General features: G+C 54.2%; 1 protein-coding gene across 1 annotated transcript in view; it reads right to left on the bottom strand.

The window, feature by feature from the left end:
- Window positions 1–19,737, bottom strand: part of CFAP46 (cilia and flagella associated protein 46) — a 95,927-nt gene that overhangs the window by 33,793 nt on the left and 42,397 nt on the right. Inside the window, exons 23-30 of the mRNA XM_081249549.1 lie at window positions 15,858–15,989; window positions 15,319–15,481; window positions 13,439–13,523; window positions 10,958–11,096; window positions 10,411–10,594; window positions 7,521–7,695; window positions 6,508–6,713; window positions 4,716–4,865 (exon numbers count right to left, since the gene is read on the bottom strand). Of these exons, the coding sequence (XP_081105675.1) occupies window positions 4,716–4,865; window positions 6,508–6,713; window positions 7,521–7,695; window positions 10,411–10,594; window positions 10,958–11,096; window positions 13,439–13,523; window positions 15,319–15,481; window positions 15,858–15,989 (1,234 nt within the window). The remainder of the gene's footprint in view (window positions 1–4,715; window positions 4,866–6,507; window positions 6,714–7,520; window positions 7,696–10,410; window positions 10,595–10,957; window positions 11,097–13,438; window positions 13,524–15,318; window positions 15,482–15,857; window positions 15,990–19,737) is intronic.

Below are 19,737 nucleotides of genomic sequence, written 5' to 3'. Positions count from 1 at the left end.
CAAAGACGGGGGAAGGGTAGGCCCCCAGCTCACAGGGTCTTCCCTCCAGGAACTCTGTCCCCACAGTGCCACGCGCACAGGGGTGCTGAACTAGTGTCTGTTGAGGGAAGGAATGACGTGCTCTCTGCCTCCTTTCCTTCAGTTAATGGCTTTCAGCTTGTCGTGTGCAATTTCCTGGAATCTTCACCCAAGTATAAAGATGCTCACAAGAAACATCCATCTGCTTTCATTCAAATTAATGTCTTTGTTTCATTTCTTTATATACACATACAACTGCTTTCAAATTTAATATAGACAGAGATGAACTAATACTTCTTATAATGTCACACGAGGTTTGATAAAACAATTATTCTTCAGTAGAAAATTAGAGAAGTTGGATGAGCTATTTTAAAAATCTGCTTAAAAGCAATGAAGAGTGAACAATGCAGGCAAAAATGACTGGGCCGAGACATGGAAGAAGATGTGAATTGAGAGATGTGAAGCTGGCATATTGGGATACACGTGTCCTGGGATGTCTGCTGACAGAAGAGGCAGCTGAGAGCCTGAACAGCACCTGTGACTTTTCCTTTGCAGGTGGAGTTGAAAGCCCACTGAAGGCTAATGTCCTGACTGGGTCCCCAAAGCCCACACCTGAGGCTTAAGGGCAATGAAGTAAAACAGCCCTGTCAGGGGTTACACCCCAGCCCAGTGGTATTCGGGTGGCCTGGAAAGCGTGTGGTTTTTTTGAGAGACTAATAATTGATCATTCCTGGTGAGGCCACTCAAGAAAGAGAGTGGGGGGAGACACAGAAATCTTTATAGATTCTACAGACACTAAAAGATGAAACTAGGACATTAAGAACCACATTATGCCAATAAATTTAAAATTGTATATTAACTGGAAACATCCTAGAAAAACACAACCCACCATTACAAAAGAAATATAAAATCTGAAGCGTTCTGTAACTGTTAAGTAAATTGGATCCATATTTTAAAATCTTCTCAAATGGATCTAGGCCCCGAAGTCTTCACCAGGGAATTCTTCCAAACATTTAAGGAAGAAATAACAGCTAATCTTACACAAATTCTTCCCAAGAAGAGTTAAAAAAGGGAACACTTTCTAATTGACTAAAAGGTCAGTGTGATGTTGTGATACAACAAGACACACCTCTGGTCTTTGTTCTTGGGTCCTGGCACTGAGCTCCTACAACCCTCGGGATTTTGTGGTTCACAAGCCCCTTTCACCCACACCTGAGTTTACACTCGCAAGGTGACTCCTGGCCATCCCTACAGAGCTTCAGGATGGGGGCTGGTGGCCGGAGGAACCAACCACGGGACGGGAGAGTGAAACCCTCAGCCCCGTCCCGATATCTGGGGAGGGGAGGGGCTGGGCTGGAGGCTGAGTTAATTCCCAACGGCCCGCGAGCCGATCAGCCGTGCCCTGTCCCGGAACCTGCATGGAAACCCTGCGGGAAGGGGTCTGGAGAGCTTCTGGGCTGGTGAACGTGTCCACCTGCCAGGAGGGTGGCGCCCGGCACACCCCAGCTCCACGGGGACAGGCTCTCCTGTGCTCGGGACCCTGCCACACCTGCCCCATGGACCTCCTCATCGGGCTGTTCACCTGCATCCTTTACAGCATCCTCTGTAACAGACCAGCGATCTAGTTAAGTCAAGCGTTTTCCTGAGTCTGGGAGCTGTCATGGCAAACATCGAACCTGAGGAGGGCGTCGTGGGAACCCGATTCATGGCCACACTGCATGGAGTGCAGTGGCCTGGGGACCCGACACTTGTGACTGGCGCCTGGTGGGGGCGGCCTCGAGGGACGGAGCCCTGACCCTGTGGGGCCTGCACTGACCCTGGCACGTAGTGCCAGAACTGAGTTAAATGGGGTGGTCACCCAGCTGGTGTCCACGGGGAGCTGATTGTTGTGTGGTTGTTGTGTGGAAACCCACACACCTGCAGTCAGAAGCGCTGGGAGAGAAAACAGTTCAGAGCCAGGGCAGGTTTTTACCACTTCCTGACAGGCGTGCAGTATGAAAGGAAAATTAAACACCAATTTCCTCATGAACATAGAGGCAAACACCCCAAACAAAATACTAGCCAGCTGAATCTGATGATAAATGAAATGAATAATACATCTCAACCAAGGTGACATTATTCTGATAACCATTAGGGAAAAAAATCAACATAATTAAAATAAGGAAAGAGAAAACCATTATTTGATAGATGGAGAAAAATATTTGATAAAAATCTATAGCCATTTGTGATTAAAACTCTTAGCAAATAGAAACAAAGGAACTTCCTTAATCAATAAAGAATACCTATAAGCGCCTACAGCAAACATCGATGACACTGAGTGAAATGCTGAAACCCCCTTGCTAAGACAGGGAGCAAGCTAAGAAGGTATCACCATCTCTGCTCAGCGCTGTGTTGGTGGCAGCCAGTGGAATAAGGAGATAAAAAGTGTAATGATCGGAAATGAGGAAAAACGTTTGCGGACGAAATGCAGACTCTGTGTATACACATAGAATCAAAAGAATCTACAGATTGATTACCAAACTTATCTAGAAGTTAACTAAACCGATGGCTGCAAGGTCAAGATGAAAACAATTATATTTCTAGATTTCGTCTGGAGTTTAAAAAAATGAAACAAAAGAGGTATATTTATAACAGCAGCACAAACATCAAATACATAGAAATAAATCTAATGTGTGTAACCTCCACGCATAAAACTCAAATCCACTATCAAGAGAAGTTACAGAAGGACCTGCGTCAACAGAGAGCTAGAACATGCTCATCGACTGGAATGTTCAATGTGGCAAAGACGTCAGTTCTCCCCCGAACCAAAAACTGATCTCGAGATTCAATGCAATCACAGCCAAAACTCCACCAGGGTTTCCAATGGAAGCCAACAAGCTGACTCTAAAAGACACATGGAAACACATGGACGACGGAAAGGACATCCAAGACCTTACTGAATAACAAGGTCAGGAAATGTTCTCTCCCAAGCAGTCCAGGTGACGAACCTCAGTAGCTCAGACAGTGAGGTGTCAGTGCGGGTGTGGATGCCTGATTCATGACAAGCGTGGCAAAGAAGCCAGGCAAGCGATTTTTCAATAAGTGGTGTTAGAACATTCAGCTATCCAGATCGGAGAGCTCAAAACCGGATCCTTCACCTCACAGCACACACATGAACCAATTTCAAGTGGATCTAAATCTGACATGTAGAAGTATAAAGCTTTTGGGAAAATATCATAAGAGAACATTTTCATGATCTTTGGGAAGGAAAACATTTTTTTAAACAGGACACAACAAGGCACTAGTCATAAAGGGAAAGATTAATACTTTTTAGTACACTAAAACTTGGAGTCTGTATTCACGAGAAGACCTCAAGACAGTCAAGTCACAGAGTGGAGGGTGACCTGCTGTCATAAACTGTCAAAGTGTTTTTTCCAAGACAGATAAGGAACTCCTTCAATTCAACAAGGAAAAGACAGAGGCTTAATAAAATGTGGGCGACCGATTGCACAGGCAGGCCACGAAAGAGGACATTCAAGTGGCCAAAAGGTGCTGAGAGGCGTCCGGCCTCACCATAGTCAGGGAGTGTCCAGCTGAGCCCAGTTAGAGGCCCACGCCCCACCCCCCGACGGCCAGGTGAGAAGGCGGGCCTCACTGGCACGACCACTGCTGAAGGCAGTTTGTCAACATGCTGTAGTTGGAGATACACCTGCTCCGTGATCCAGAAACCCCGCTGCCGGGTGTGCCCTCCAGACACGTGGGCACGTGGTTCCCTGAGACATCTGTAACGGGCATGCTGGAAACAGCCCCGTGCCTTCCATGGCTGAAGGACAGACAGGCCGTGGTCGAGTCACCAGACGGAATACTTGACACCGACGATGTGAACACAACCAGACACACGAAGCAGCGCGGAGGATTCCCGCGGACGCCGCGCTCCAGAGAGAAGCCAGCCGTGGGCGGTTAGAGGCCGAGAGTCTCTATTTCCACAAGCACAGAAACCAGGCAGGTGCAGGGCTGAAAAACAGCCCCCGAAGTTGTCCGGCGCTACGCCTGGAACCTGCGTGCAGGTGTGGTCAAGCTAAGGGTGCCGAGCTGGGGAGGTTGCCCTGGATGATACAGGCGGCCCCACATGTCATCGTATGGGCCCCTGTACGTGGGAGATGAGACGCAGACACAGTGGAGAAGCCACGTGACGACAGAGGTGGGGGGGGTGACGCGGCCACAAGCCCAGGAGCCCCCAGGAGCTGAAAGAGGCAGGAAGGACCCTCCCCTGGGGCCTCCAGAGGGAATGTGTCCCCGCCGACATCTTGACTTCGGCCCAGTGATACTGACTTTGAACCTGTGGCCTCCAGAACTGCGAGGAAAAACCTTTCTGCTGCTTTAAGCACCCGGTTTGCGGTGGCCTGTCACAGCAGCCGTGGGGCCCTCCCAGGCACGGCTGAATCTCATGTTCAGGAGTGTGACCTGTGCGGGGAATGCGTGAGGAAAAGTCCCCCGGGTGCTGCAGGTGCCCGGGGAGGGGGAGGTGGCTGGGGACGGGCCTGTGGGAGGGTCCGGGGGCTTATGCCCAGGAGGCCCTTCACAGTTCCCTGAGCAGAGCCCTGTTTCTGTGCATCCCTCTCTGGCCTCACTTCACACCGGAAAGCGTCAGCTGTGACAACAAGCCAGGAGGCAGGACAAGGACACAGGCCTGGGACGGCATCTTCAGGTCCACTCACCGGCTTCTGGAGAGTTGACGGGTTGACGGCAAAGTTGCTCTGATCCTGTTTAAATACTGATATGGCTTCTTCGGGGCAAGCGTAGGAAGCCCACTCTTCTATGCTTGCTGGTACGTCTTCAAGGCGTTTGCCAGGAGTGGGGCTTTGAAGCTGCAAAGCAGGAAGCCAAGCTCTGTTTTAGGAGGTGGAGCTCGAAGCAGACACCCAGGTGGCCCCGCGGGAAAGGACGGGTCGGCAGCGCCTCTGGGGACGTGCGTGGCGCCCTCCCTGGGCTGCCAGCCCGACGGTGAGCCACGCTGGACCCACACGTGTCTCCACTTCCTGGAGAGCACAGTGATGGGGGAGGGAGGCGGGGGCGTCCCCAGTGGGGACAGTGAGGTGGGACAGCCGGGAGGGGCGCTGCCGTGAGCACAGCCCCAGACACAGGCAATTCCTCCGGTGACAAGGTGACGTGCAGCACAGGCCCCCAGTGGATGGAGAGAAGGTGCTGTCCCGCCCCACGTGGCCAGGGCCCAGATGCACCTGGGCAGAGGGAGGGACCCGCTCTGGGAACGCAGATGACAGACCACAAGGGAGAAGCCAGACCCTCCCCGTGTCACCGCCTAACACCTGGGGCAGGGGGACCAGAACCACTGGCTCCACTTCCCAGGGCGGGAAACCGGACAGAGCAGCCAGGACGGCCCTGCCCTCTGCTGCCCAGCATCTGGGATGAGGAGCCTTGAGGGCGGTAGGGGCAGAGCCTGGCCACCCGGGAGGGCACGGTCACCTGCTTCGAGTCCCTGTCCTTGTCTTTCTCTCTGCCCTTGTCCTTGTCCTTGCCCCTGTCTTTTTCTCTGTCTTTGCTTTTCTCCTTCTCCTTTTGAAGCAACAACGAATGTGAACTCACTGCTGCTGGAATTCTACTTTCTGAAATTGATTTTCCTGCTGTTAATAAAGAAACCTGGGAAAAGAAAACCCGAATTTGCAGCACTGATAACAGAAGCAGGTCCCCCTCCTCCCACGCACTCATGGGACGCAGTGGCCCAGCCATGAGCCGCCCGGCGCAGAGGTGGCGGCAGTGCCCCTTGGTGGGTGGACACGCGGCCGCCCTCCTCTGCCCTCGGGGGGCTTCCTCCAGGACTCTGGGCCTGCGGGGACGCACAGCTGACCCTTAAGAAGAGCTTGTCAGCCCCATAAAATGAATTAATGTCTCTAATGAAGAACACACTCAAGTGACTTTTAGCGGTTCTCAAAGAATTGCAGAGTCGCCGCGTGGTGGGTGGTGGGTGGTGGGTGGTGGGTGGTAGTGGCCTGGGGCACCTTTAAGACCCAGGATGGCCTTCCCAGTCCTTCCTGCTGCCAATGGGCAATGGTCCTGTTGTCCCCAGCATATGGCCGGGGTCAGGGTGCAAACCTGCGCCCAGAAGAAAGGCCTGTCCTGCCGACACTGTCCCACTGGGCGGGCACCGACGGCGGGAGGTCCTTGAGAGCAAGAGTCGACCAGGAGCTGCCCCGGGGGCCCCGTAAGGAGGTGGTGGGAAGGAGGGCAGCTCGGAGGCCGTGCGGAGGGGGCACAGAGAAGGTTCTGGAAGCCCAGTGGCAGCGTGGTGGAAAGACAGGGTTCTGCGGGTGGTTGGGCAAAGGCGCTGGGGTGAGTCTTGGAGAGGAGGGGCCCCTTCGTAGGGAGCAGCGAGGCCCTCCCTCCTCCCCTGAGTCCCCAAAGCAGGGAGGGTGCTGCTGGGAAGGAGGGGAGGGGGACGCTGTCCCGGGAGAGACACAGGACCTGTGTAAGTGCAGGTTCCCGGGGCCTCACCTGCCAGATGCGGTGGAGAAAGGTGTAGGCCATGAGGCAGTGGTCCTGGTGGCTGGCGGCGCTCGGGGTCACCACCAGGGCCAGCAGTGTGTAGGCGCGGGCCAGCGTCTCAAGCTGCCGTACATTCCGAAGCTTCTCCAGGGAGGGGGGCCCCGAGCCCTCGGCCCCCGGGCCCTCTGGGGCCGCCAGAGTGGACAGCTGCTCTTCTGGAAGACAGGGTGCCGCTGGGTGTCCTCCCTGCCCGCCCCCTGCGCCCGCCTGGTCCCCAGGGGCCCCTGTCACCCGGCCTGGGGTTGAGACTCTTCCAGAGGGGGCGCTGCCCTCACAGGGGCCAAGGCCACCCTCAGGGACGGACCTCCCAGGGCTCCCCCAGCGGAGACAACAGGCCCACCTGCAGGGACTCTGCGGCCACTGTTGGGGCTGTGAGGGGACACTGCCCCAGGGCGGGCTGGCGGCCTGGGCTCTGGGGTCTACTTGGAGCCTCCTCCCCACCGTGGTCCACCCTAGCTGCTCTGAGCTGGGCGTCTGGCGGCACCCAGACACGGCTGGACGTCGTGTGGACGTGTCCTCGAGCCTTCAGCACGTGCAGACAGGAGGCGGCCCCTCTCCTGGGCCCCTGAATTCTGCAGGCCCGGGAGGAGGCTGCCTCGGTGCCGGGCAAGTCGGCCCGCTGTTCCGAGGCCCCTCTGCTGCCCGGGGCACCCATCCTACTGGAGCTTTGTCCCGCCTTTCGGTGACAGCTCTCAGGCTGGACCCAGAGAAGGACCAGAGGGGCTGCCGGGAGGCTGCCACCCCTCCCTCCGTCCATCCGGCAGGGCTCCCCTATCACGCCTGGGCTGGGCCTTCCTGGTGGATGTGCTCTGCTGGAGGGGGAGGACCAGCACCCGGGGAGGCGGGGCCCTGACCTCGCCAAGTCCACAGGGCACTGGCCTGGGGGGGGGGGCGTCGCAGGGACGGTGGAGCCCAGGAGCCCCTCGCGGCGGGCGGCCTCCCCCAGCCACTGCACCGCTCACCTGTGGCCCCCGCACCTGCCGGCTCCGGGGAGCCCCTGTCGGGCTGCATCCTCAGCAGGATGTCAATCGCCCACTCCAGGTGGAAGATGACGTCTTCGAGAGGAAACTGTTTGTGGTACAGCCACTCGCTGAATTCCACGATGCAGTCAACCTTCTGCCACTCACTCTCCGGCTTCTTTGGGATTAAACGGAAAAGGATGGTGAAGACACACACCTGCCACTCAGCAGCCCGAGAACCACACTGCAGGTGTTGTGTTCCTCCACTTCCTAGAAACAGAGGGGCTCCTTCTCACCCGTCTCTACCGTCACGAGGCCACCAGGCTCAGCAAGACCTCCCACGTGCAGCGGGCAGCAAGACCAGAGCCAGGCGAGTGTCCCCGGCCTCTGCTGCCTGCGGACGCCCCGCCGCCTGCCCGCCGGACCCCTCGCAGTTCCCACGTGTCCCTCCCGCCTCTGGGGCAACGCTGGCCTGAGGGGCTCTCTGCCGGCGCCCCACCATCTGCCCTGGGTCTCCTCCGGCACTTGGAGGTATGGACTGTTCTGTGGCTCACAGGGCTCGGAGGGCAGGGAAGATGCTGCACCGTGCAGTGTGTAGCCCGAGTCAGACCCAGTATCGCGTATCAATCATCACTGCACCAAGGGAGGAAGCTGCACCCCCCCGCCCCCCCGAGAGCGGAGCCAGCCTGCCTTCCACTTGCCGGGCCCCAGGCCCCAGGCCCCACACCTCACGCCTCACACGCCAGGAGGAGGAGTATGCGCAGCCACAGGTGAGGGAAGGGGCAGGTGGCGGTGGGACACGCAAGGTCAGGGTGGACTCTCCCCAGGACACTGCTCGACGTCACCAGGGAGGGAGGGGCGTGGACGGGGCCTCCCAGCCCTGAGTGGGGTCCTTCCCCCTCACTAGCAGGTGGGCAGAAGGGAAGGAGGAGTGGCCCTGAGCGCTGGGGGCCTGGAAGCCAGGTGACAGACGACCATGAGTGCCGAGGAGGGGTCAGACGGGGCCTCAGAGTGACTGTGACCATGTGGTCACGGGTGGCTTTGACAGGAGCTGTGCAAGAGAGACGACGGGGACGAGGGCGGTGGAAGAGAGAATGGTCATCGTTTCAACAACGGTGCTGGGAAAAGCAGGCAGCCACACGCTGAGGAAAGGAGCAGGACCCCTACCTCGCACCAAACACGAGGCTGAACTCAAGAGGGATCAAAGACTTAAATGTAAGAGCTGAAACTATGAAACTCTTGGAAGAAAACGTAGAAATCTTCATGACCTTGGATTACACTTTGGTTTCTCAGCTACGTTGCCATAAGCATAAGCAGCAGAAGAAATAGATAAGTTGGACTTCATCAAGATTATAAACTTTTGTGCTACAAATGACATCATCAAGAATACGAGAAAGTAGTTGAAAAGACAACCCACAGAATGAGAGAAAATATGTACAAATCATATATCTGATAAGGGACTTGTATCCAAAATACATGAAGAATTCCTACAACTCAGCAATAAACAGACAAGAAACCAATTTTTTTTAAAAAAGGGCAAAGGATTTGAATAGACATTTCTCCAAAGAAGATGTACAAATGGCCAATTAGCACATGAAAAACATGCTACTAGTTACTACATTAGTTACTAGGGAAATGCAAGTCAAACCACGATTCAAATAGTTAAAGAGAGTCATCACATGACCTGGTAGTTCATTCCCAGGTATGTGCCCAAGAGAACAGCTGTAACGTGTCCGCGCAAACACTTGCACACGGATGTCCACAGCAGCCCAGTCACAAGAGCTCATAAGTGGAAGCAACACCGAGGCCCATCGGCGCAACATCCATCCACACGATGGAAGATCATTCAACCACCAGCAGTGAAGCCCTGACATGCGCTTCAACAGATGGAGCTTGGACGTGACGTCCAGGGAGGGCAGCCAGACACAGAAGACCCACCTCGTCTGGTTCCATCCGTGTAACGCTGGCTCACTGGGGCTGGCGGGGGTGGGGGGAGGGACATCGTGCCCACGGACCTGGGTGTTGGGGGGCTGGTGAAGTGTTCTAAAATTGATTGTGATGATGGCTGCATAGCCCTGTGAATTTACCATAAAGCACCTTGTACCCCTAAGAAGAAAGAAACGAAGGAAGGAAGGGGCGGAGAGCCTTTCCACGGAGTCTGTGCAGAGCGTTCCGGCAGCTCGGCTCGGCCAGCAGCCGCCCCGTCCGTGGCACCACCTGCTCCCCCGGCACAGCTGCCTGGCCCCAGGAACCCTGGCCTGGGCTCCAGGCACAAGATGCAGGGGCACCCACGGCCTCTTGTAGTGGACCCAGGCCTCTGCTTGACCGCTGGGTGATGACCACACGGCCAACGATGGAGCCTGTGTTTGGACCCCTTCCCGGGAGACACCCCGACCCTGGAGCGCTCTGAAAACCTCGGTAGGATCCGCTCCATGAAGGGGAAACATTCTGCTCAACAGAAAAGCCTGTCAGGTGCCTGCCGCAGGGCACATCTTTGGGGCGGCTTCAGTCCCACCATCAAGGGGCCTTCTTTGCCCCGAGGCAAGTCCCACAAGCTCTGCATCAGATCAAGGTGCCCGCCCTCCCCCAAATCTCCAAGCGCGTCGAGAGGAACATGTGTCTTGGCTTCTCGGGAGCGGGGGCTGTCCCCAAGACCCCGAAACCCCAGAGGCTGCAGAGCCCCGCGGCCTACCCCCTGCCCTCCCCACACAGCCTCACAAGGACTGCGTCCCTCACGTGGGAGGACAGGATCCGTCTGCCGCCCCGGCTTGTGTCCCGCTGCCCCCCTCTTCCTTCCGGGCCTCCCGAGGGGCTGGGCTTCGCTCCGCACCGCCCCCCGCCTTCCCGCCCCCGGGGGCTTCATCCGCAGACACACGGTCAGTCAGAGCCAGACCTGCAGGGCCTGGATGGCATGGTGGTAGCACGTCAGCTCCCCGGAGACACTCTTGGAGTTGAGGGCCAGGCGCTGCCACATGTGTGCCAGATACTCCTCACTCTGGTCTTTGAATTTCTGAATTTCCATCATGAAGTTCTGGCCGAGTCTAGCCTTCACAATGACCATATGTTTGAAAATCAAGCTGAAGAAAAGTAAAAGAGAAAAATTAATGCTTGAATGGTAAAAATCGTAACTATATGGAATGCACACAAACTAAAGTATTTGTGCATGTTCCTACTTACAAAGAGAAAACAAAATGAAACCTGAGTATCTTGGGGGTCTTGTGTTGTGCTGTGTTTTGTTTTTTCATTTATCATTTGTGTGTGTTGGGCTTAAATCCCCTCCCTTCTTGTGTTGACTTCTTGGTAGGGAAATAAAGTCCCCAGGGGAAAGGGGAGAGTGGGGGGCTGAGGAGGGAGCCACCCTGCTGGGGGACTGCAGGGGGAGGCAGCCCGGGGGGGGAGGCGTGGGGAGGGGGGCGCCCTGGGGGGCCTCAGGCACTCACAGGCGGTGTGCCGTCCGCGGCAGCACCCGCAGGGCCTCCTCCAGCACCTTGAGGCAGCCCTCCCAGTCATGCTGGTCAGCGTGGCTGTGGAACAGCAGGCCGTAGAGCGCGGCCCTAAGCGTCAGGTCATCCTCGGCCCCTGCGGTGGGAGAGGGGGCTCAGGAGGGGCACCGGTCGGGGGGTCTGGGAATGGGGGTGCTAGCAGCTGGGGGTCCACAGGACCGGGAGGCCCCCAGGGAGCACTCGGGACACGGCCGCCTGTCTGGGACACCCCGGGCCTCCTGCCGCAGAGCCGGACAGCAGGTGGGACCGCGTGGAGATCCGGCCACAGGACCTCGTCATCTGCGTCCATTAGACACACGCAGAGCTGCCCTTCCAGGGCCGGGCCTCGAGCAGCGGGAGTGACCCCTGATCGTGGGAAACACATCAGTCCTTTTGGGACTGAAGGCTCAGGGGCTCCTCCTGGGCGACACCTGCGCCGCTGTCCTCCCTCCCCCACCTGCCTCACCTGCACCAGGTGCCCCCCGCTGCCCCTCACCCCCCCCCCCCCGCCAGGCTTTCTCGGGCCCCGCAGTCCTCAAAGCCCTTTCTCTTTTGGAAACTCCCATTACTCTTCCGTAATTTTAAAAATAAAAAATGGGAGCGTCAGGAAAGAAGCAGCCTCTCTCCACCACCCTCGCCCAGGCCACTCGAGGGGCCACCTCAGCCCCACCGTCCACCAAAGCAGAGCCCCTGCCCCTGGTACCAGATACTCAGGTTGCCCTGTTTTACCTCATTGACCGTGTAGCTCTCTTTCCCGTTTTTGAATCGTTATAGCAAAGGGGTGAACACTCCCATGGATCCTGCCGGCAGGTTGTCCGGCTGCTGGCTAGGAGGACAGCGCCAACTCACACCACTCGGGGCCTGAGGGCTCACCGTGGCCCCCCACTGCCAGCGATAGGACGGAATACAGTTGCCCAGGAGCAGGTGGATTTAGGCACATGAGCAGATAAACTGGTCAATGTCTGACACTTGGGAACAACGTGGGTTCCGTAGCGTGCTTTCCTCCTCTCATCTCAGCCGGGCCAACTCGGAACCACATGCCGTGGTGGTGAGGGCTCTTACAGTCAGGGCTCTGCACCCCCTGGTTGGCAGCAGGGGTACATGCCCCTGGACGTGGCAACCCCGCTTGCCAGAAATTCCAGACAGTGCCTCGGACGAGGAGGGAGAGACTGCCTGTGCAAGTTCAGCTGCTGAGCCGTCGGGGTCATTTGTTACTGCAGTGCGGCATCTTGTAACCTGACTAATGCGACTGCTCATGCATTATAGAAATGGATCGTTTAGCTGCTGAATTTGATGCCATTACTTTTCCAGTGTTTACTTTTTAATTTTCTGCATTTCTCATTATTTAAATTTTCATGTATTTTGAAAGTGTGCCTCTTTGATCACTCTAAACTTTAGGCAGTAATCTTTCCTCAAAACATTGCTTTGCTCAATTCTACTTTCTCATTTCTCCCTATGATTTGAATTGCTAAAGCTGCTAACCCATTTAGCTATCTGAGTATGTTTCAGCATGTGGAGTAAAGCGTACACGGGCTCCACGCGCTCCGGGTGGTGCCGGGACCCCAAGCAGCCAGCTCCTCACCGGGCCTCGCAGTCTTGCGGGTCTGGGCTGCTGTCTGCACCTCCCTCTGCGGCTCCAGCAAACAATCTTACCTGCGGGGGTCTAGAGGTCAACTCAGTATTTAATTACACATGGTCACATCTGTGTTCACTATTTTAAATCGAGTTACTCTCTCTCGTAGACCCTGAGGCACCTGAGGGAGGGGCCCCGGCTCTAATCCACACACTCACGCTGTGCAGTATACACCGTGGCCCTTACACTAACAGGGGTGATTCTTTTTTAGCAAATAATCTTTTTTTTTTTTTTGCAGTACACAGGCCTCTCACTGTTGTGGCCTCTCCCGTTGCGGAGCACAGGCTCCGGACGCGCAGGCTCAGCGGCCATGGCTCACAGGCCCAGCCGCTCCACGGCACGTGGGATCCTCCCAGACTGGGGCACGAACCCGCGTCCTCTGAATCGGCAGGCGGACTCTCAACCACTGCGCCACCAGGGAAGCCCCATTTGTTATTTTAGAAATAAATTATACAATATGTTTTATTTTATTATATCTCCACATTTTTATGGAAATGGAAAAGTGTGATTTACCTGTCAGAAAAACCCAGAGGCTAGATTTCAAGGCTGCCTGGGAGGGCGCAGGGTGGCCCTGAACTGGGGGGCCATCTAGGCTTGGGGGGTTTCCTCGTGCTTACAGTGGGGGCCCCTGATTGCTCACGAGGAGCCCTCACCCTCACCGTGCCTGCCTGAGTTCAGTGCTGAGCAGGCATTTCCCGTGGTCACTGCCACGACTTCACCTGTTCTACACAAGGCTCGGGATCTAACAACACCAGGCCCTGCCCCGGCCTCATGTCTGCGGCTCCGTCTGTCCTGCATCTACAAACCTGAGAGAAAACACCCTTCCGTCGTCCCTCCACTTTGGAAGTCGGCTGTGGGCCACTGGTGCAGAAGCAGCGTCTTCCCTTTTTCCTAAAGCAAAAACAAATCAACAATACAGACGTTTGAAAGTTGCAGTTTCTTCTTTCACCAGTTTGTTTTTCATTTGGTTCAGCATTGAATTACGGAAACTGCAGCTAAATTTCTGAAATACTAAGTCACAAAAAGTGGAATCACATTTCCCCTGTAAGAGAAGGCACTCCAGTTCAAGGTTTACTACCTTAAAACACATACACACATGCACAGACTAGCCCTGCAACACAGTCTACGGCTTTTAATGACACGAAGCAGACAAGTCAGTTTTATAGCTTTGAGTCAATAGGATCAAAAGCACATGAGGAGAACTTATGGGACGTGGCAAAAGCAGGGTTCAGAGGGAAGTTTATAGCTGCAAATGCTGACACTGAAAAAGAAGAAAGATCTCAAACCAACAACCTAAGTTTACACCTTAAGGAACTTGAAAAAGAACAAATTAAATCCAAAGTCAGCAGAAGGAAGGGAATGTTAAGGATTAGAGCATAGAAAAATAATAGGAAAAAAATCAGTGAAACCAAAAATCGATTCTTTGCAAAGATCAACAAAATAGACAAAACTTTAGCTGGACTGGCAAAGAAAAGATGAGAGAAGACCAAATAACTAAAATCAGAAATGAAAGTGGAAACAGTACTATCAACCCTACAATGATAAAAAGAACTATAATAGAATACTATTAGCAACTGTCTTCCAACAAATTAGATAACCTACAAGAAATGGAAAAACCCCTTGAAACACTCAAATTGCCTAAGCTGACTCAAGAAGAAATAAAAAATGTCAACAAACTTCTAACAGTAAAGACTGAATCAGCAATCAGAAACCTTCCAGTTAAGAAAATTCCTGGACCAGATGGCTTCCCAGGTGAATTCTACCAAACATTAAAAAAAAGAATAACACTTATCCTTCTCAACTCTTCAAAAAATTAAAGAGGAAGGAACATTTCCTAACTCATTCTATGAGGCTAGCATTACTTTGATAGGGGGTCCAGATAAAGACATCACAAGAAAAGAAAATTATAGATGAATACCCTTTATGACTATAGATGCAAAAATTCTCAACAAAGTAAGTTGCTGAATTGCAAATCAAATCCAACAACACAGTAAAAATATTATTCACCGTGACCAAGGGAGATTTATCCCAGGGACACAAGGGTGGTCCAACAGAAGGAGGCCAATCAGTGTAACCCATCACCTTAATAGGATAAAGGAGAAAACCACACGATCAGCTCAACTGATGGAGAAAAGGCATTTGACAGAATCCAGAAACGCTTCATCACAAAATCTCTCAGAAAACTAGGAGTGGTGGGAAAATTCCTCAACACAGTAAAGTTATGAAAAACTCACAGCTAGCGTGATACTCAGAGGTGACAGACTGCCACTTTCTCTCTCAGATCAAGGGAGGTCCCCGGGCCACGACCGACCGCACGCCTGGGCGACGGCGGAGGGGGAGGGGGCCTCACTCCCTGAGGCCCACCAGATGCCTGTCCACTGTCAGGCGAAACCTCCCTGGGCCCTGCGTGGGTCTGTGCCCCCACCCTCCCTCCTCTCCCCTTTCCTACTGGAGCTTTCTGGGTCTGAGTTAGGGTTCCCTCGGGGATGGGGGAGGGCAGAGCTGAGCCCTGAGCGCAGCCAGGAGCCGCCCGCCTGCCCCGCTGGGATCTCACGGGTGTCACCGTCCCCTGCCCCCCATGCCGCCGTCGTGTTCATTGCTTGAGTGGTCCCATGGGGCCCGTCTTTCCTCGGGAACCTCGCCCACCGTTCCGGAGGAAGGACGCGAGGGGCGGCCCAGAGCGCACCTGCTTTCTGGCCTCCGTCTCGTTGATGATGCTGATGACCCTCTGAGTGGCACTCTTGCACTTCTTCCTGTTGACCGCAGAGGACAGCAGTGGGAGCCAGGTGTTCCAGAAGTGTCGGGCGGCCTGCATCACCAGGGCGCTGCTCCCCGCGATGCCCCCAAACCTGGAAGGGAAGGTCTGGCCTGGACAGGTGTAGGTGCCGAGAGGAGGGATGGGGCCCCAAGACGGCTCTGCGGGACCAGGATGGGCTCTGCTCAGGGCAGCCCTGCTGTGACCCGCTCACGAGCCTCGGCTCCCCGTTCCTCGGGCCCGTCCTGGCTCAGACACTCAGGGCTGCCGGGAACCCCCGGGGGTGAGGTGGGTGTCACCGCACGGGGCAGGCGATGACCCTGGTCACAGGGCCACTGGGGGAGGGGCCGGCCTCGGGGACAGTCCCCAGCGAGCACCATGCGCCACAGTCGCCATCATCCCCACCGAAAACACGCACCCCAGACGCGCCACGCGCACAATGACTCTGGCCACCGGGGGCCGCAGCCCACCTCGCACTCTCTACGAAGGCCTTGGCGGCTGTCAGGCGCAGCTGCTTCCGGCCCTTGAGGTTATCCATGATGCTCCTGCCCTGGATGCAGGCTGCGGTGCTCAGCATCTCCGCCACCAACTCAGCCTCCACCCTGGAGACAGACAAGCGCCACGGCTACCAGGAGGCTCCTGGGGGGGGAGGTGCTGCCGAGAGGGGAGAGCCCTGGGGACACCCCACCCCGCCCCCTGGAGACACCCCACCCCGCCCCCTGGAGAGAGCCCTGAGGAGTCCAGAGTAACGTCATGAAGGTCCCCAAACCAGAGCTAACTGGCTGAGTCCACTCAACCCGCAGAACCATGAGACAGAATCATAAGCTGATGTTTGAATGACTAATACGTCGGGTGTCTTGTGCGGCGGCAGCGGCAACAGAACAAGGCGCCCAAGCGAGGCCGGGCCCTGCCGGAGCAATGGGGCCGCTCCCCGTGCCCCAGAGCACGTCTTGTTCAGGGGGCCTAGGCTCTGCGCTGAGAGCTCAGAACGTACAATGTAGACTCAGCAACGTCAAGGGTGCCATAAGCTCTCTTCTCTCAGCCAAGCCGTGGCTTGTGCACATAACAACCGCACGCACGTCCCTGCAAATCGGCTCGGGGGCACCAGGCTTACTCAGGAGAAAAGCACTGGTTTCTGGGTAGACCACCCCCCCCATGGCCTGGGAGGCCTCAAAGCCAGGTACCTGCCTGCAGGAGCCAGCTGCTCCGCCACCCTGCCCGTCAGGAGTCTAGGGGAGAAAGAGGCTGTCCCTCAGCCTGCAAGGATCTGCAGGGCACAGTCAAGCTCATGCTCTGGGGGTGAATCGGAGGCTGGCCCCGTCCCCCAGGATGGGCATGCCAACCCAGTGGGAGGCGGAGGAGAGCCTGGCCCCGCCTGGGCCCTGGCGTTGCTGTCCTGGAGACCTGGATCTTTAGGACGTAGTCCTTGGGGAGAGTCTGTCAATGACAACTGGGTGACCTGCTGACGGTGACCATCTATATGCTTACGGCTTACTTTGTTCTATCAGCCACTGGGAGAGGAATGTCGAAATCTACAGCTATAATTGTGGCTGTATAACTTTTTGCTTCTTGAACTTTGAAGTTCTGCTGCTAAGTGTGTACACATTTAAACTTTTTATGAGTTCTTGCTGACTGAACCCTTTTATCACTGTGAAATGTCTCTCATCTCTGATCCCACATCCTGGGAGCTTTACTACAGCCCCACAGCGTTCTTGCAGCTGGTGCTGCAGAGGCCATCTTTCCCCCTCCTTTTACCCTTCACCTGTGTCTTTGTATTTGAAGAGTGTCTCTTGAAAATGGCTCCGAGTTGGGTCTTGCTTTTGGGGCCCAGTGGGATAAACTCTGCACTTTAAGTGGAGGGTTGGTCCATTTACATTTAGTAGATCTGTTGCTGTGGTTGGGTGAAATCTTCTATCTTGCTCTTCGCTTTCCTTCTGTCCTATATGTTCGTTCTTTCTTCCCTCCCTCTTTTGGCTTAACTGAATATTTTTAGTATTCAGTTTTATCTTCTCCATTGGATGTCTAGGTATAATTCTTTTATTGTTTCTGTAGTACTTGCTCTAGAGACTGCAACATACATTCCTAACTAATCACAGTCTACGGTGAATTAATATTATATCACTTCACAGGTGGTGTAAGAACTCTCGATATACCCCTGTCTCTCCCATTCCCATCCTTGGTGTTACCACTGTCATACATTTTACTTCCACATTTGTTAATAATCCCACAATACAATGTATTTTTGTTTGAAACGGGCGTGTGTTTTTTAAAGAATTTAAGAACCGAAGGGGTAAAACCTTTTATGTTCAGCCACACAGTCACCACTTGGGGCGTTCTTCTCTACTTCCTGAACTGAGTTTCCATCTGGTACCATCTTCCTTCAGGCTGAAGAACTTCCTTTAGCATTTCTTGTTCTGTGGGTCTTCTGGGAATGGATTCTCTTAGTTTTAATTAATCTAAAATGGCTTGATTTTGCCTTCATGTTTCAAAGGCAACTGTTGGTGTATATAGAATTCTAGATCAACAGGGTTTTTTCTTTTTTACCACTTAAGATGGTTTACATTGTTCCTGTTGAGAACTCACCTCTCATCCCTCTTTCCCTGTGTGTAATGCATCCTTTTCCCCTTCCACCTTCCTTCCAGGGTTTTCTTGTCACCTTGGTCTCCAGCGATTTGACTACAATAAAAATAGGTGTGGTTTCCCTCGTGTATATCCTGCTTGGAGTTCATTGAAAATCTTGGATCTCTGGGTTGATATTTTTAATTCAATTGGAAACAATTTCAGCTATTACATTTTCGAATATATGTATTCCCACCTCGCCCTCTGGCCTCAGTCCTTCTGAGACCACACCTGCACTTGTGCTGGCCCATGGGCACTAGCCCACTGGTCCCCATGGCACTGCTCCTGTTTTTCAGGCCTTTCTCCCTGTGCTTCAGTTTCCACAGTGTGCTGACCTGCGCTCAGGGTTACTGATCACTTCCCCAGTGTTCAAATTCAAGCTCTCCCAGTGATATTTCCATGTCAGAGATCGTATTTGTCATTTCTAGAATTTCTACTTAGTTCTTTAATTAGAGTTTCCATTTCTTTGTTGAAATACACCACCTGCAATTTGCCCATTAAAATCCTTTCTTTCCTTTCTTGTATTTACAATAACTGTTTTAAATCCATCGTCTGCTAATTCCAACATCTGTGTCATGTCTGAGTCGGCTGACTGCTTTTTCTCCTGGTATGGGCCACAGTTTCTTGTTTTTCCACATGCCTGGTAACGTTTGCTGTTATGCTGGGCCCTGGGCGGGGGGCAGGGGTGGAGGGCTGTCTTGCTGAGAGTGTGGATTATGTTGCCTTGCTTTAAAGGAAGGTGGGGTTTCATTCTGGCAGGCAGTGAATTCACCTGTGGCTCACCCTTAGCCTACTGAGATCTGGACTAGGAGTCTTAGGGCAAGTCTCGCGTGGCCCTTAGAGCCCAGCCCCTAAGGCGTGGTCTTCCCGAATGCCCGGCAGTTCAGCGAGGGCTCCCTGACTCTCCTGGGTCAGCACAGGGCCTCTGGCCTCTCTGTCGCCTGCTTCCTGCCAGGCCTGCGGGATCTGGCCTTCTCTGTCCGGGAACCTCCTTGCTCGTCTTGCATCCTGTGGAGTCAGAGGCCCCGGCAGCCCCAGGGTTTGGTCTCTGTCTCCCGCGAGCATTTCTTCTGTCTGGGCTCCAGCTCCTGGAGCTGCAGTTTGGGCAGTGCCCTGCGCCCCCAGGCAGAGCGCGAGGGGGCATGTGGGGCTCACTTCTGATGGCCTCTTCTTGCAAGAAGAGTGGCCTTGGGCCATCTGTTGGCCAATGTCTGGAAGCAGTTGTTTCATGTATTTTGTCAAGTTTTACAGTTTTTAAAATAGCACAAGAGTATGAGATCCATTGTGTGTCATGGCCAGAAATGGTAGAAAAAGTGACTTTTAAGTTCACATAAAAACCCAACAGTGTTGGTGATTATGTTAAATGAAAGTGCTATACAAAGTAGGAAGGTAACCTCTGGTGGTCTGTTTCAGGGATCTACGTGAAATTCCTTATTAATATATATTCCTTTACATTAATAGTATAAATGTGAAACTGATTCTCGTAATTACACACTCAGAGGTGAGAATACTAATTGATTAGTAACTGCACTATTTTTCACCAAGATCTGAAAACTATTTTCACTATTACTGTGAAATGCTATCATAAAAATTACTGTGACAGGGCCTCCCTGGTGGCGCAGTGGTTGAGAGTCCGCCTGCCGATGCAGGGGATACGGGTTCGTGCCCCGGTCTGGGAGGATCCCATATGCCGCGGAGCGGCTGGGCCCGTGAGCCATGGCCGCTGGGCCT

The sequence above is a fragment of the Mesoplodon bidens genome, assembly GCF_964165515.1.
Source record: "Mesoplodon bidens genome assembly, chromosome: 1".
NCBI lineage: Eukaryota > Metazoa > Chordata > Mammalia > Artiodactyla > Ziphiidae > Mesoplodon > Mesoplodon bidens.
Note: the sequence above shows the minus strand (reverse complement) of the source record. Positions and strands in the feature narration are given on the sequence as shown.